We start from the raw sequence: 18443 nt of genomic DNA on the forward strand, positions 1-18443 counted from the left end.
CGTGATCGATTTGGAGGTGGAGGGTCCATCATGGTCTTGGGCAGTGTGTCACAGCATCATCGGACTGAGCTTCTTGTCATTGCAGGCAATCTCAACGCTGTGCGTTACAGGGAAGACATCTTCCTCCCTCGTGGTACCCTTCCTGCAGGCTCATCCTGACATGACCCTCCAGCATGACAATGCCACCAGCCATACTGCTCATTCTGTGCGTGATTTCCTGCAAGACAGGAATTTCAGTGTTCTGCCATGGCCAGCGAAGAGCCCGGATCTCAATCCCATTGAGCACGTCTGGGACCTGTTGGATCTGAGGGTGAGGGCTAGGGCTATTCCCCCCAGAAATGTCCGGGAGCTTGCAGGTGCCTTGGTGGAAGAGTGGGGTAACATCTCACAACAAGAACGGGCAAATCTGGTGCAGTCCATGAGGAGATGCACTGCAGTACTTAATGCAGCTGGTGGCCACACCAGATACGGACTTAATTTTTATTTTGCCCCCCCCCCCCCTTTGTTCAGGGACACATTATTCCAATTCTGTTAGTCACATGCCTGTGGAACTTGTTCAGTTTATGTCTCAGTTATTGAATCTTGCTATGTTCATACAAATATTTACACGTTAAGTTTGCTGAAAATAAACGCATTTGACAGTGAGAGGACGTTTCTTTTTTTTGCTGTGTTTACGTAGGCTACGTGTTATTTGTTAAATTCTGAAAACAAATGTAGTTAGTCATAATGGGACTTCAGAACAGCGTTCAGTGGAACAGAAGAAAATGTGCAGCACAATAAACAGTACAATTAGCTAACACAGACAAGAGATTACATTTAGAAGCCAACACACACAGCAAGCTACCAGGCATTAATTAAACAAAAAATGTAACGGCAGTAAGGGTTTCCTGTATTATTGTGCATGTTTATCTTGTTCGTAGCCTGGAACAAATGTTATTGAAGTGAATGTGCACCTTTTCTTTGGGTGGACTGCAACTACAAAAACCACTGGCCAAGCCTGTAGTAAAATCCAAAGCATTTATAGCTATCAGAGATGTCCTAAATTAGGGACGGTCTCTGATCGCTGTAGGACTGAAGAGACTGTCACACGTTTGAGCTTTTAATGACCTAGCAAATTCCATGACTTTGGGGTTAAATACATCACATTTAGTTTTTTGAAACTGCTATTTCAACACCTGCCAAATAAAAACCTAAAATGGCCCTACTCCTAAAAAATGTATATACCTGGAATATACCAGAGTAATGTGATTCTGCCGGATTTGGGAAGGCCTTGGCCTGCATAAAGTTCTGAGTCCATGCCGAGTATCCCGAGTCTCAGATTAGGCCTGAGCCCAGTGTGTTGACTGGGTTCGGTATGCCTCGAGACCCTAACCCGCTTTGATGCGGGCTGCCAGCTGTTTGCCAAGTGTGCTAAACTGAATCATGGAGACCCTGCCGGCAAAAAAACATTACTAAAAATTGTATAATTGTAACGCTCTAGTGTCTTATGCAATGGGAACATGGCCCACAAACACTATTCCCATGTTTATATACAAAGATCTCTATTAATGGAGTAGAATTTTGAGAACTGGTCAGTAGTTCAATCCGATTTCAACCAAAAAACATACCAACCAAAATAACATCAAAAAGACGTCATGATATATATGTCTTAATCTGGTTGTGATCTGGTTGTGATCTGGTTGTGATCTGGTTGTGATCTGGTTATAAAATGTCCCGACCCAGATTTTAACCAGTAAAATACCTCTTTATCATGTAGTATGCCCACTGATAAATGACCATGTCCATCTAGACATTTGCCAGCTAGGAAATGTGTGTGACTGGACCATCTCAAATAGTACTTGAGTACCCCTGCCCATACGCCTACAACACATAAATGTCTTCTCGCCTCCCATGCTTAAACCAACTTTCTTTCCCTAACAATAAAACAAACAAAATAATATAAAACTGAAATAGAAATGTTTTTATCAAATCAAGTCTGAAAACAAACTGAAACTAAACTGAAATTCTGGTAAAAATCTAAAAAACGAATATCAATAAGAACTGTTGTAAAATTACAAAATGATAATAGCCTTGAATTTGAATATGAAGAAGCAGCGGAGACCTGACTGTATTTCTACCTAATTCTAGACAGATTACTAGACACAACAGTCGTTTTTTTGTTGTTCTCTTTTATTCTTTTCCTGATTTGAAATGTATTGTAAGGTCATTATTTCATTCATCACATTACATGACATGATGCACCAAGTCTAATACAATTGTTTACAGGAATACACTGAAACATACACAATGTTTTACAATGGATACATGAAGTATAGCTCATTGCACTTACAACAGTGAATGTAACATTTTATTCATTTAGGGACTCTGCCTTTTATTTTCTGTAGCTTTTTTCAATTCGATTACATTTTTTTATACACTCCCCAACATTTTTCGTATATGGAAGCCAGGATATCCCTTTTGAGGGTTTTTTTCTTCTCATTTTACAAACACAACATGTATAGAAACTCGACACTGACCAATATGTTTCTGAATACAACTTTTTGTTTTTAAACAGTCTGCACGAGCCAGCCACATACACAATGCTTTAAAAAAAGCAATAACTGCTCTTTTTTTGTATTTTTGTATTTATTTTTTTTTTACACAAAAGCACAAGTTTGGCGAGGTCGGCGTGTGTGGCTTCACTGCACACTATGGCGTCCCGTGCCTGTGATGGTGTTTAGTATGACATTTACATGTTGTACAGCGTGGTCTATGGTCCTGACTGGTATTTACAGTGAATATGGTTGCCAGGTGAAAGGAGAAGCCTGAGGCTGGGGAGTCGGGCGTTAGGTTGCATTAGCTCATGCATTTGTTACTTTTCACTATATTAAAAGATGACTGCTCCCTGGTTGGTTGTGAAACATTTTCCTGTAGCTTTTTTTTTTAACGTTTCAGCATTCCCTTCCTAAACCTGTCTGTCACCCTTTTCTCTTCATCCATAGTAATAAATACTTTTGTTGTTCACTGTGCATAGCCATCCACAACCGCCCACAGTAAGGGCAGATCGTCACAGTTTGCTATGCTACTTTAAAAGCAACATTTTTGGTTGACGTAAAAAAAGACATGAGTGTTTTATTTGTCCCTGGCAAAATGCTGTGGTCTGAAGCCCATGTAATCCAGAGTAGATGTAGGACTGGATGGGACAGTAACAAGATGGCTTTCTTGATTGACCAACATTGGAATAATAAGCCCTTACTACGATGCATATTAACGTCCCCTTTTCGTTTCGCCACGGTGCATTTTGTGTGTGCATTCCTGAGGCAAAGTGATTGAACACAGTTAAAAACTCCTTCAAACATAAACATACACAAGTCATAATTGGATTTTGATAAATATCGTATCCCTTATTTTTATTTATTTTTTACAGCTTTATTTTTATGACCTCTATATCTATATCTAATTTACACATATCTGATATTCCAGTCAGGGGACAATGACTATATGTCACCAGTCTGTTCTAATGGCAGTGAGCCTGTGAGGTGCTTTCCATGCCAGTGTCTATTTACTGTAAGCAGGCCTTTGCATCAGCTCCATTAGGTCAATATTGATACGATCATCATTCTATTCCATAAACTTCATAGAGATATGGACAGTGTACTAATGACTCTATTCATCTGTATGATAAAATAATATTTCTGTATAGATATTCCATAAATGTAAGTCGTAAAAATATCTCCACTTTTTTCCCCCTTTTTACATTGAACTAATTCGCCCATACTTGAAATAGCAGTTAGTGTACAGAGTGAGTTGTGGGTTAAGGGATGTTCACACTATAGCCTCCCAAGGTCCTTCAAGCCAGATGAATGGTGAGTGGATATAGCCTACAATGGTTTTCTGTGGGTCACACTAAAAGGAAACAAGCGTTGTAGTGCCAGCAGCCTCCCATCAACGTTCAAACTACACGAGTATCATATTATGTTAATAGGTATTGGCAGTGTACACACACAAGGTCAACCCCTTTTGATCATGAAAAGTGCCTGTCATTACAGAAATATTTGTGTTATATATTATCATATATATTTAATATATAGTATTTGTTTTACATATACTGTATATTTATATCCAGTACCACACCTACTCAAGGGTTTTTCTTTATTACTACTATTTTCTACATTGTAGAATAATAGTGAAGACATCAAAACTATGAAATAACACATATGGAATCATGTAGTAACCAAAAAAGTGTTTAACAAATAAATAAATAAATATTTTTAGTTTCTTTAAAGTAGCCACCCTTTGCCTTGATGACAGCTTTGCACACTCTTGGCATTCTCTCAACCAGCTTCACCTGGAATGCTTTTCCAACAGTCTTGAAGGAGTTCCCACATATGCTGAGCACTTATTGGCTGCTTTTCCTTCACTCTGCGGTCCAACTCATCCCAAACCATCTCAATTGGGTTGAGGTCGGGTGATTGTGGAGGCCAGGTCATCTGATGTAGCACTCCATCACTCTCCTTCTTGGTCATATAGTCCTTACACAGCCTGGAGGTGTGTTGGGTCATTGTCCTGTTGAAAAACAAATCATAGTCCCAGATGGGATGGCCTATCACTGCATATCTTAACTTAACCAGCATGGCGTATCACTGCAGAATGCTATGGTAGCCATGATGGTTAAGTGTGCCTTGAATTCTAAATAAATCACAGATAGTGTCACCAGCAAAGCACCCCCACACAATCATACCACCTCCTCCATGATTCACGGTGGGAACCACACATGCAGAGATCATCCGTTCACCTACTCTGCGTCTCACAAAGACACAGCATTTGGAACCAAAGATCTCAGATTTGGACTAATCAGACCAAAGGACAGATTTCCACCGGTCTAATGTCCATTGCATGTGTTACTTAGCCCAAGCAAGTCTCTTCTTATTGTTGTCCTTTAGTAGTGGTTTCTTTGCAGCAAATCGACCATAAAGGCCTGATTCATGCAGTCTCCTCTGAACAGTTGTTGAGATGTGTCTGTTACTTGAACTCTGTGAAGCATTTATTTGGGCTGCAATTTATGAGGCTGGTAACTCTAATGAACTTATCCTGTGCAGCAGAGGTAACTGGGTCTTCCTTTCCTGTTGCAGTTCTCATGAAAACCAGTTTCATCATAGTGCTTGATGGGTTTTTGCGACTGCACTTGAAGAAACTTTAAAAGTTCATGAAATGTTCCGTATTGACTGACCTTCATGTCTTAAAGTAATGATGGACTGTCGTTTCTCTTTGCTTATTTGAGCTGTTCTTGCCATAATATGGACTTGGTCTTTTACCAAATAGGGCTATCTTCTGTATACCACCGCTACCTTGTCACAACACAATTGATTGACTCAAATGCATTAAGGAAAGAAATTCCACAAATTAACTTTTAACAAGGCACACCTGTTATTAATTGAAATGCATTCCAGGTGACTACTTCATGAAGCTGGTTGAGAGAATGCCAAGAGTGTGCAAAGCTGTCATCAAGGCAAAGGGTGTCTACTCTGAAAAATCTCAAATATAAAATATATTTAGATTTGTTGAACACTTTTGGTTACTACACGACTCCATATGTGTTATTTCATAGTAACAGTGTAGATAATAGTTTTTAAAAACCCTGTAATGATTAGGTGTCCAAACGTTTGCCTGGTACTGTATATATAATTGATATATTTAATCTCTTCATAGAATTGGCTTAATTCTTCAGCAGCTTTATTCACTTTACGGAATAAGAAGTGCACAAATTGGCAGCCAAATATTGGGATCCACGGCTGTACTGTAGGTAGAAGACCATTCACTGTACCCATGCTTGAAGCAATAAGATGGCAGACTTTTATGACAGTATTCTACATTAAAGAAATGGCATCCGATTCCCTATAGCCTTTAGTGCACACATGGAAATAACCTGCCGTTTTAGGGTGCCTATATAGTTCATCCTTTGGCAACGGGTCCCAATTTTCAGTGAGGAGACTCAAACATGCCCCCCCAAAAAAACATTGAATCAAATTCCTGACGTAAAAGTATTGTAGCTATATACAAACAAGTCAATTTGTTTTTGTAGCAGGAACGCTACAATAAAGCAGTATTTTTCTCAGGCATGACAACGATAGTGATATTCAGTTGTTTTTTTCTTCCCTAGTATTCCCCCTAAATATGATTAATTGCATAGAACGTTTGAAATGGAAAAGTTGCTGTCGACCACACACTTATGTTTTATTTTTCAAATATTGGTTTGTTTTGTGGTTTTGTAATAGGATGATGAGAAACACACGCATACTCACACATACACACAGACATCAGGACCGTAACGATACAGAAGTGACTGTTACTGAGATTTTGCCGGAGCATGCTTTATCCCAGCGTCCACACACACACAGAGAGAGAGAGAGAGAGAGACAATATACATCAGGTTTGGGATCCCATCAGTAGGCCCCTGTAGCATCGGAGTGCCTGACCAGTCCCACCTGACCAGTCGAACTACACTGCACTGCAGAGAACAGCAGGAGGAACACTGACCTGAGAGGTTTCTGTGACAACTGTCAACATCTTGGGGTTTGCAGTTTGGTCGCAAAAACAAAGGGAAATAACTCTCTGTGACTGAACCAACTGTATCTTTGACCCTTCAGCGTCTAATGCTCCAAACACCTTTAACATGCACATAACTCATACAGCCACATGTGAGTGTGCGCAGACTAGGTTTCTCCAGTGTGTCAACCTCAGTATATTTGAAACACATAGCCTATATGTACTACTTCAGTCAGTAAGTATTATCTCTTTTCCTTTTTGTGTTCTTTTGGATATTAAAACATTTGTAGTAAGCCAGAAAACATGAAAACCCATTGATGATGATGACAGTCAACAATAGAAGGCTAAAGTACTTCAAGTCAGATTCAATGGTGATTTGCACTGGTTTGTATTCAGTGCCTCTCTGCTGTCTTGCAGTGCTCACATATCAAAATGGGCAGATAGTATGTGCCTTGTCTGGGCAGTAACAAAGTACAAGAATGGATTTCCAGGGTCGTATTCATTAGAGCACACCGTTGCAAAACGTTTTACAACAGAAAAATGAAAATTAGGGCTTCTTATTGGACAATTTCAGGTAGTACCTCCCTGTTTCAGTCCGTTGTTTCTTCGGTTTGGTGCCTAGTGAATGTGACCCAGGTGTGGCCCTGTTAAGATGTGATAGCAGAAAATCGCACAACTCAGATATACAGACAGAGGCAACACATTCCTGACCACTGATTTTTTAAATGACACAAGACTGTGTTCTTTGCTGACTTCCTTCCACATACTATCGCATTTTCATAAATCATCATAAATCATAAATCAATAAATAATGTAATCAATTATTATGGCAACCATAAACACATAAATGTATGAAAAATAAATCATATAAATCATTTCAAACCTAAAAGTGAAACAACATACAAAAATATTAAATGAATCTCACAGCCAGTGTTCTAGCTGACATCATTATCACGTAAAAAAAAGTCTGCAATGAAAATAAGCTTTATGGACACAACATGGAGTACAAAAATAAGAGATGCCACTTTACTCTAAATAAAAAGAATGGCATGATTAAGGCGAATCCGCTATCATGTAACAGAAAATCAGGCAAATACAGAGCGAGAACGAAAAACTGTTGTAAAAAATAAAATAAAAATAAATAAATAAACACCAGAGATCCAAACGTTGTGGGAAGGTTCAGAAACACTATGAACCCAAACGTTCTGGGGATGTTTTTTATTTTCTTATTAATGGCTTTGCAATGGCTGAAGAAAAAAAAAACTAGCCACATTCGACTCTCATGGTGCAACCAAAACCTCCCGAATGATGATTCTCCCATTCTGTAGCCAGATTCAGTGTTATGTCCACCTTGTCTTCTTTTGGAGTTTTTTAAATTAGTTTTATTATTAACCAGTGTCTTATGGCCTCTGTGATTGAAATGGTGAACAGTGTAAGGTCTTGGATATAAAGTTCCATGCATTCAAAATCCTAAATCCACTATACACTTCTTAGACACATAAAAAAAAGACAAAGAATGAGTCAGCATAAAATAAAAAAAACGGTGCCTTCTTTCATTCTGGAATGTAAAGATAAGAACAGAACAAACCGTGGAGTCGTCATGCTAGTCATCCTTATTATGTATTTTATTTTCTTCTTTTTCTTCTTCTTCTTCTTCTTCCCTAAATTGTTATCAGCATCCAAATGAAACAGGAAGTATTTAGTACCAGAAAAACCTACGAAGCGCTTCAGTTTTCTTTTCTTTATTCGGAGATGAAAGGAGAGTGTGTCTGAGCACAGGCTTACGGAATCAAGGATCCTAACCTGCCACCATGGCCACGCCCCCTGGGAGGTGTTCCGCCCCCAGCAGGCAGCAGCACAACAGCCCACAGACTAGAGCAGTGGTTCCCAACCAGGGGTACTAGGACTTCCGGGGGGGGGGTATTTGGCCTATCAACAGGGGGGTACTTGAGAAGACTCATGAGATAATAGGCCGACTGGTAAAATGCACATGAGGAGGTACTTCCGTGGTACTCCGGGCAGATCAAAATTCAGTTACCTGAAAAAAGGTTGGGAACCACTGGACTAGAGGATAGCATCATCAGTGTGCTGGGGTGTCACAGTATTGTGGCTCCCTCCCATCCTCCTACAGAGCAGCTGGATGGAGTATTCCTTAGTACAGAGCCCATTCCCCAAAGGATAATGGCTGTTGGCGAGGTGGTGCTGAAATCCCGGACAGTGGCAGAGACCAGGCGGAACAGGCTCTCTATTCAGCTAGCCGCTCTCTGGAAGGGTCCTCGGGGCTTGGGACCTCCGTGCAGACCACAGCCCTAGGGTGTTCTGGTGGTCCCAGGGTGTCAGGGGCCTGGTTCTTTGGCTGTGGGCATTGCAGCCTGGTGGCCTCAAAACGATCTGGAGAACGTGAACACAAAGTCAGGGGACTGGTATCCTATGAGTATCTTACAATAGCCTGAATGAAACAGTAAACACATTTAAATGGATCTCCAATGAATGACAGAGGAATGCACAACGTAATGAAATCATTCTGTGGAAATAAGCGTTCTAAATGAACCCTCTCATTATATGCAGAGTTGAGCATACGATTAGAACAGAGTGAAATCCTATGATTCAACACTAGATGGTAGAAGAGCAGAAAAAAGCAGGACTGAACTGTACAGTGTACTGAGGTCTGTGCAGGTTATGTAATTATACTACCTCTCTATTACATTACACTCAGTTTATCCTCAGTGAAACACATTTAACAAAATATTAACAGTAACAACCATTCATTGAATATTGTGATTGTAAGGGCATGGCAGCCTACACGTAGGCTCTCGCTCACTGTATCGGACATAAACACAGCAGAACAGTCCATTTCACAGACAGCTCGAAACACAAGATGGTCTAGTGTGCACGAGGCTCCATTCATTCCATCAGCGACACCAATATCTGTATATGAGAACGCTATGCTGAGAGAGACAGACTGGGGCTGTGGTCACATGGGGCGGTTAGTCATCATGGCATGGTTGGCTGCAACACCTTGCACTACAGATACAGCATGAGTCTCCCTCTCAGGCAGCACACTGCCAATTCTGACAGGTGAACCCGACGGACATACTGTATGTTGTCGACGGATAATGCATCAGTCACACACTGGATTCAAATTCATCTTCCCCAGAAGGGAATCAACCACGCTTAAATGTCTTATTTAAGGAGACATTGTGTTCGCTTCCGGAACGTCTCCACTGAGATAACAGCCGTATAGGATTACAGAGCATTATGGGTGCTGTAGTTGTACATCATCATCATAAGCCAGCGGGAGTATGTGTTTAAGGAGATGTGACGGTGTGTTATGCTAATGAGGGCGTGTTAATCAGATATACTAGGGGAAGTTACGGTAGAGCCTGTTGAGGCGTTCTCCTTGAGCTTGTCTAACAGGACCCCGCGGGGACAGCCATTCAAAACTCAAGTTCCAGTCCTCAACACTAGGGGTTTTATATTGGGTTCATTGGGTTGCTATGATGTAATGTACTGTAACATGGTCTCTGTCTCTCTCTCTCTCTCTCTCTCTCGTATTCTGTGCACTGCTGCCCCACTGTGGTAGAAGGAAGCCTCTGTGAGCGTAGTGGTCAATTCCTATAATGTCTGTGTGTTCCTGCACAATTTGATGTGTGTGATATTCCCGCCTTCCTGTGAGTCTCAGGCGATGTCAGGTGATCCACACGGTAATGCTATCTTCAATAATGCTATGTTAAGCATGAGGGGTCGGTTCAGGTGTCACGTTACAGGACGTTTAGATATCACATCGAAACGTATTGTGTGGAACAGTTAGCTGTTAGCCGTATTCATTACATTTCGATCCCAGTGAATACAACCAAGTCGCCCTGTGACCCTAAAAGGCCGTGACCTCAATGGGCACCATGGGAGAGCAGGGCTCCGATGTCACAACTTCACAACACAATTATCAACCAATCAGGAGTGTTCTCTTCTGTCACAAAGGCAATGATGCTATAATATAAACAAACGTTGTGGCTGTTCTGTTTGCTCCTCCAACGCTGCTTGCCTTGGTTCCACAGCTTTATTCTTGGGCCTAGTTAATTACTCCGGAGAGGTTATATAACAATGCTGGTTTGTCATTTTCAACGTAGCAAAGCAATCATACGTTACTACTGCGTGATATGAAATCTATTATGCACCATGGGGGAAGAGGAGGAGGTAGAGAGATGAGGAGGAGGTAGAGAGAAGAGTTGGTAGAGCGAGAACGGAAGGTAAAGAATGGTTACTTTAGCAAACAAAGGTAAACCAGAGGCATCTGTACTTGTAGCGGATGAACAGTGAAGAGTTGAGAAGTATACAGTGTATGTTGTGGGGTGGGGGAGTGGAGAAGAAGGGGTCCCGGGGGGAGGTGGATGGATACACAATCTTCTGGCACACATTACCACGTCACTCAAGCTCATATCCATCCATGGATACTGTTACCGGCCAAAGAGACTTTCCATAGTCAGAGAGCGTGCTCTGTTCTCTGTGAATATGATGAGTCCAGTTCATAACCGGATAACCCACTTCATCTAATTCACTGATGCATTATTAAAAACAGCGGGCTAGCCAGAAAGTAACAATACCCTAACTATACATGCTTGAGGGTAGAGTGTTTTGTTTAAAGGAAAAATCCACTAAACATTTTTGTGACTCTTTGCTTCTTGAAAGTGACACTTTGCTTCTTGAGAGTCCAATATCTTGTGCTACGCTTGACTGCAGACATGCAAAACATTTTGGGACTGTATCAACAGTGGACTAATGAAGAAAATACCAAATGATACCAATTTTTGAGTGGTGTTTTTCTTTAACTATTTGTCTCCCGATGCTTTGTGATATAAAGGGACTGCAGTTGAACCACAAGATACTCTGCTGTTCACTTACAAACTACCATAATCAAATATGGGATTTTCTATTCTCTCTATAAACTGGTAGAAGAGGTAGAAGATAACAAAATGGTGCTAACACTGCCAAAACGAATGACACAATGCCACAGACAAGTGTAGGTAGAATTTACCCTGGATTACATGCTCTCTCATTGAGTCTTTCAATGTGCCTTATATTAACCCTCGGAGGTAAGATCAAAACTCTTCATGAAGGTTGTGTCACATACATCTGGACATCGAAGGCCTTTCGGCAGACTCTTCTATAGCCCTGGTTGCCCATAGAAACGTGACCTGCGGTTGGCCCTAGAGAATCGCAGTGTCAATGCCAGTGTATGGATGTTACAGTAATATGGCTGTTACAGTGCACTCATGCAGAGGCTGACAGAGAGCCCATGGGTCAAGGGTCAGGGTTCATGAAAAGGTTAGCGCAAGGTGCAGTGCTGGTTTGCAGTAAACAGTATCAGCCTACTATATGTAAACAATAGCAGGAGTGACTTGACTGCAACATATTAAGAGATGAAGAATCTAGAATCTACCTTTGCTGCGAACTAAATCTTTCCCACACCATCACTGCATAATTGACTATATTAGTAAATCATGATTATTGTTTTGTGATAATTCTTGTGTCATTAGTGTATTACTAAGAGGTACCCACCATCCTACCTTTTCTAATCTTAGTTGTGTTCGATGAGTCTGTGTGTACTACTTACTGTCTGGCCTGCCAGAGAAAGCAGCATTGTTTCTCTGCAATCGTGGGCTCAGGCCTGGAACATGCAGCATCCATTGATTCCTGTCCTCATTGGCTGAAAGAGGGTGGGAAAAAACAATCAATCTTGAGCTGATTGATCATGATCATGTTAGGTTCGCTAATCTTTTTCAATTATATTAAAAAATTCTGCAACTTGAAATATACACAATACTGTATGTACTACTTACTAATAAGTTAATTGTAATTTATGTTTTTCAATATTACACTACAATAAAGCCATCGAGTCTCTTTGAAAAATACATACTTTACAAAGTAGTTTTGTTGATGTAATTTTCTGAAAATGAGGGAGCTTTAGGCAGGGAATAGAGATTTTGGACTCACCAGTGCGCTCAGATTTCCTCTATCGATGGCTATATCCCCCCCCCCCCCCCCCCCCCTCTCTCTCATAGTAAAACAAAGCAGGGGTCTTCCTAGGTTTTTCTGGTACGAAGCCTCACAACGTCCTCCATAACATTTACAGACACCTGAAATCACACAATCCGTGAGACTCCCACTTGTCACTTACTGCTGTCATACCGTTCTAAAATCCTTGTTCAGGACACAGGAGAGACACTCAAACTTGCACATAGGGCCTACAAACAATTCGCACAAAGTGGTCCGGGGGAAAAAACGGAACCACCCACACACAGTTAGAAGAAATAGTATTTTTACTTGGTAACACAGGTGAACACTTACCTTCATCTCAACACCTCACCACAACGAGGTGAACTTCTTGCCAAAACCGGAGATAGCTGTTGGAGGGAAGGAGGGAGAGAGAGAGAGAGATTAGGCATATTGTAGCAAGTAGAATGCACTGTAAAGGTTACGTTGATAGAATAACATGAAAGTTCCACAGAGAGAGAGAGAGTAAAAACGTCTGAGATCCAGCATGGCACCTTCTCCTAGTTTTCCTGCTGCCTCCGCAGGGTTTCCTGGTAGGACTTTAGAGAGGAGACTATCCCCCTCCATCCCCGGTTGACCTGTTGCCGCGCTCCCGATGCCACTGGGTCTAGGGGCGGCCTTGGAGCCTGCAGGGAGAAGGGGGGGGGGGGAGGGGGATGGATGATGATTAGAAACTGATTCTCCGAAAATGTACCTACAGTACGAGAAAGAATCTTAAAATATAGTTGAATGCTGATAAGTGTAAACTATGTTTGGTGTACTTTTCAATTAAAATACTTTATTTTTAATCCAGTTGATGCCATACTCCAGTTTAGTGGCAGTCTCTATGGGGGTACCACAGGGTTCAATTCTCGGGCCGACTCTTTTCTCTGTATACATCAATGATGTTGCTCTTGCTGCGGGCGATTCCTTGATCCACCTCTACGCAGACGACACCATTCTATATACTTCCGGCCCTTCCTTGGACACTGTGCTATCTAACCTCCAAACGAGCTTCAATGCCATACAACACTCCTTCCGTGGCCTCCAACTGCTCTTAAACGCTAGTAAAACCAAATGCATGCTTTTCAACCGTTCGCTGCCTGCACCCGCACGCCCGACTAGCATCACCACCCTGGACGGTTCCGACCTAGAATATGTGGACATCTATAAGTACCTAGGTGTCTGGCTAGACTGCAAACTCTCCTTCCAGACTCATATCAAACATCTCCAATCCAAAATCAAATCAAGAATCGGCTTTCTATTCCGCAACAAAGCCTCCTTCACTCACGCCGCCAAACTTACCCTAGTAAAACTGACTATCCTACCGATCCTCGACTTCGGCGATGTCATCTACAAAATAGCTTCCAATACTCTACTCAGCAAACTGGATGCAGTTTATCACAGTGCCATTCGTTTTGTTACTAAAGCACCTTATACGACCCACCACTGCGACCTGTATGCCCTAGTCGGCTGGCCCTCGCTACATGTTCGTCGTCAGACCCACTGGCTCCAGGTCATCTACAAGGCTATGCTAGGTAAAGTGCCGCCTTATCTCAGTTCACTGGTCACGATGGCTACACCCACCCGCAGCACGCGCTCCAGCAGGTGTATCTCACTGATCATCCCTAAAGCCAAAACCTCATTTGGACGCCTTTCCTTCCAGTTCTCTGCTGCCTGCGACTGGAACGAATTGCAAAAATCTCTGAAGTTGGAGACTTTTATCTCCCTCAACAACTTTAAAAATCTGCTATCCGAGCAGCTAACCGATCGCTGCAGCTGTACATAGTCCATCTGTAAACTACCCACCCAATTTACCTACCTCACCCCCCATACTGCTTTTATTTATTTACTTTTCTGCTCTTTTGCACACCAGTATCTCTCCTTGCACATGATCATCTGATGATTTATCACTCCAGTGTTAATCTGCTAAATTGTAATTATTCGATTTATTGCCTACCTCATGCCGTTTGCACACATTGTATATAGATTCTCTTTTTTTTTCTACCATGTTATTGACTTGTTTATTGTTTACTCCATGTGTAACTCTGTGTTGTCTGTTCACACTGCTATGCTTTATCTTGGCCAGGTCGCAGTTGCAAATGAGAACTTGTTCTCAACTAGCCTACCTGGTTAAATAAAGGTGAAATAAAAATAAAAAATAAAAAGTGCACACTAACACAACAGTCTGAAGCCATTGCATTTATCTGGAGATGACCGCACCAGCTTTTGACATAAATCTGATACCCAATTTGCGCTTTACAGACTGTTTCGGACCTGGGTCTCTATTTCCACAGAACTGTCTATGGAACTGTTAGCGAGGTGATGGGACTGTATAGACTATAGCAGGTATTCCACCAGGGGTACGCAAAATGCCGTCGGGGGTACGCCAAATAAAAATGTGATTCACATAAAAAAAAAAAATTGAAGTATCGAACTATCTGTTTATATTTTCCAACAAAGCTATACATTTGGGTGAGGTTTTTTTCTCGCCTGAGTAGCCTCGTTTCACTGCCCCCAAAAAAATTCAACCATCTAGTGTTCAGCGAAATAACAACACAATGTCAAATGCAGGTAGCCTAGTCAAATAATTAACATCCAATCACATTAACTGTTACTCTCTCGCGGGAATTCCACTAACGGTCCATATGTAGCCAAAATTAGCTGCTGCTCATGTTGGTATCTGTACTGATGGCGCAAAACCCATGACAGGGACACATAGTGGAGTGGTAATGCCCGTGCAAGCAGTTGCTCCCGACGCCACTTGGGTACACTTCAGCATCCACAGAGAGGCTCTTGCTGCCAAGGGAATGACTGACAGCTTGAAAGACGTTTTGGACAATACAGTGAAAATGGTTAACTTTGTTAAAGCAAGGCCCACGAGCAACTCTCGTGTATTTTCTGCACTATGCAATGATATGGGCAGCGACCATGTAACGCTTTTACAACATACGCTGATTATCAAGGGGCAAAGTATTGACACATTTTTTTTTAAATTGAGAGATGAGCTTAAAGTTTTCTTTACTGACCATAATTTTCACTTGTCTGACCGCTTGCATGATGACGAGTTTCTCACACGACTGGCCTATCTGGGTGATGTTTTTTCTTGCCTGAATGATCTGAATCTAGGTTTACAGGGACTCTCTGCAACTATAGTCAATGTGCGGGACAAAATTGAGGCTATGATTAAGAAGCTATTCTCTGTCTGCATTAACAAGTACCACACACAGGTCTTTCCATTATTGTATGATTTTTTGTGTGCAAATTAACTCAAGCTTACAGACAATGTCAAATGTGATATAGCGAAGCACCTGAGTGAGTTGGGTGCGCAATTACGCAGTTACTTTACCAGAAACAGATGACACAAACAACTGGATTCGTTATCCCTTTCATGCCCTGCCTCCAGTCCACTTACCGATATCTGAACAAGAGAGCCTCATCGAAATTGCAACAATCGGTTCTGTGAAAATTTAATTGAATCAGAAGTCACTGCCAGATTTCTGGATTGGGCTGTGCTCAGAGTATCCTGCATTGGAAAATCGCGCTGTTAAGACACTGATGCTCTTTGCAACCACGTTCCTATGTGAAAGTGGATTCTCGGCCCTCACTAGCATGAAAACGACTAAATACAGGCACAGACTGTGTGTGGAAAATGATTTAAGACTGAGACTCTCTCCAATAAAACTCCATCCTTTCAAGCACATCCTTCTCATAAACCCGTGGTGAGTTATTCACAATTTTTGATTCACAAATAAGGTTTTATATGTAAGATAGTTAAATAAAGAGCAAAATTATTGATTATTATTATATTATTATTTGTTTCCTGGTCCTATAAGAGCTCTTTGTCACTTCCCACGAGCCGGGTTGTGATAAAAACCCACACTCATTCTTATGTGTAATAAGTGGCTTCTTCCTTGCTGAATGGCCTTTCAGGTTATGTCGATATAGGACTCATTTAATGTGGATATAGATACTTTTATACCTGTTTCCCCCAGCATCTTCACAAGGTCCTTTGCTGTTGTTCTGGGATTGATTTGCACTTTTCGCACCAAAGTACGTTCATCTCTAGGAGACAGAACACGTCTCCTTCCTGAGCGGTATGAAGGCTGTGTGGTCCCATGGTGTTTATACATGCGTACTATTGTTTGTACAGATGAACGTGGTGCCTTCAGGCATTTGTAAATTGCTCCCAAAGATGAACCAGACTTGTGGAGGTCTACAATTTTTTTGCTGAGGTCTTGGCTGATTTCTTTTGATTTTCCCATGATGTCAAGCAAAGAGGCACTGAGTTTGAAGGTAGGCCTTGAAATTCATCAACAGGTACACCTCCAATTGACTCAAATTATGTCAATTAGCCTATCAGAAGCTTCTAAAGCCATGACATAATTTTCTGGAATTTTCCAAGCTGTTTAAAGGCAAAGTCAATTTAGTGTAAGGAAACTTCTGATCCACTGGAATTGTGATACCGTGAATTATAAGTGAAATAATCTGTCTGTAAACAATTGTTGGAAAAATTACTTGTGTCATGCACGAAGTAGATGTCCTAACCGACTTGCCAAAACTATAGTTTGTTAACAAGAAATTTGTGGAGTGGTTGAAAAACGAGTTTTAATGACTCCAACCTAAGTGTATGTAAATTTCAGCTGTATCTCTCTCTATATTATACGTGAGAGGGGATACCTGGGAACAGATTTCTTGAATTGAAATCACTTGGAGCTTATTTCCTGTTGTTTTTACAGTCTTTTATTTCCAACAATAAAAATAAATTATTGCTCAGATAACTTTGGGGTACCAAATAAAACCGCCCACGTGTTAAATTTGGCCTGCAGGACGCCAGTTGGGGAATCCTGTCTTAGAGACTTACTCAAAAAGACTAAATTACTGTAATTGCTGCCAAAGGCGGTTCGAACATTTATTACCTCAGGGGGCTGAATACTTATGTAATCAAGATATATTAGTATTTAAGTTTTCATAATTTAGGTTTTTACAAATGTTAGAATTTTTCTTCCACTTCATTGACAAAAAAAGACAACTAAATCCATTTTAATCCCACCTAGTAACAACATTTGGAACAATTCAAAGGGTGTAAATTATTTCTGAAGGCACTATTCACACAGTACAGACACTCAGCACCTTGCACACACCCACCCACCACTTATGCTGCTGCGATACTGTTAAATATTATTATTATGATTATTATTCAACCTGCTACCAGTCGCTTTCTCCTATTCCCTGCTGCCATGTTCATATCTACCTCTAATGCTCCAGTATCCCTGCACATTGTACAGTCGTGGCCAAAAGTTTTGAGAATGACACAAATATTAATTTCCACAAAGTTTGCTGCTTCAGTGTCTTTAGATATTTTTGTCAGATGTTACTATGGAATACTGAAGTATAATTACAAGCATTTCATAAGTGTCAAAGGCTTTTTTTAACTACATGAAGTTGATGCAAAGAGTCAATATTTGCAGTGTTGACCCTTCTTTTTCAAGACCTCTGCAATCCACCCTGGCATGCTGTCAATTAACTTCTGGGCCACATCCTGACTGATGGCAGCCCAGTCTTGCATAATCAATGCTTGGAGTTTGTCAGAATTTGTGAGTTTTTGTTTGTCCACCCGCCTCTTGAGGATTGACCCCAAGTTCTCAATGGGATTAAGGTCTGGGGCCATGGACCCAAAATATCAATGTTTTGTTCCCCGAGCAACTTAGTTATCACTTTTGCCTTATGACAAGGTGGTGCTCCATCATGCTGGAAAAGGCATTGCTCGTCACCAAACTGTTCCTGGATGGTTGGGAGAAGTTGCTCTCGGAGGATGTGTTTGAACCATTCTTTATTCATGGCTGTGTTCTTAGGCAAAATTGTGAGTGAGCCCACTCCCTTGGCTG

General features: G+C 41.2%; 1 protein-coding gene across 2 annotated transcripts in view; it reads right to left on the reverse strand.

The window, feature by feature from the left end:
• Nucleotides 1–5266: 5266 nt before the first annotated feature.
• The window catches only part of LOC139557038 (protein bassoon-like), a 190807-nt gene continuing 177630 nt past the window's right edge, over nucleotides 5267–18443 (reverse strand). For both annotated transcript variants that reach the window (XM_071371352.1, XM_071371351.1), the window contains exons 9-13: nucleotides 13071–13202; nucleotides 12871–12926; nucleotides 12517–12659; nucleotides 12137–12229; nucleotides 5267–8916 (exon numbers count right to left, since the gene is read on the reverse strand). In XM_071371352.1, coding sequence (XP_071227453.1) covers nucleotides 12886–12926; nucleotides 13071–13202 — 173 coding nt within the window. In that variant the 3' untranslated portion in view covers nucleotides 5267–8916; nucleotides 12137–12229; nucleotides 12517–12659; nucleotides 12871–12885. The remainder of the gene's footprint in view (nucleotides 8917–12136; nucleotides 12230–12516; nucleotides 12660–12870; nucleotides 12927–13070; nucleotides 13203–18443) is intronic.

This window comes from Salvelinus alpinus, chromosome 28 (assembly GCF_045679555.1).
Source record: "Salvelinus alpinus chromosome 28, SLU_Salpinus.1, whole genome shotgun sequence".
Taxonomy (NCBI): domain Eukaryota; kingdom Metazoa; phylum Chordata; class Actinopteri; order Salmoniformes; family Salmonidae; genus Salvelinus; species Salvelinus alpinus.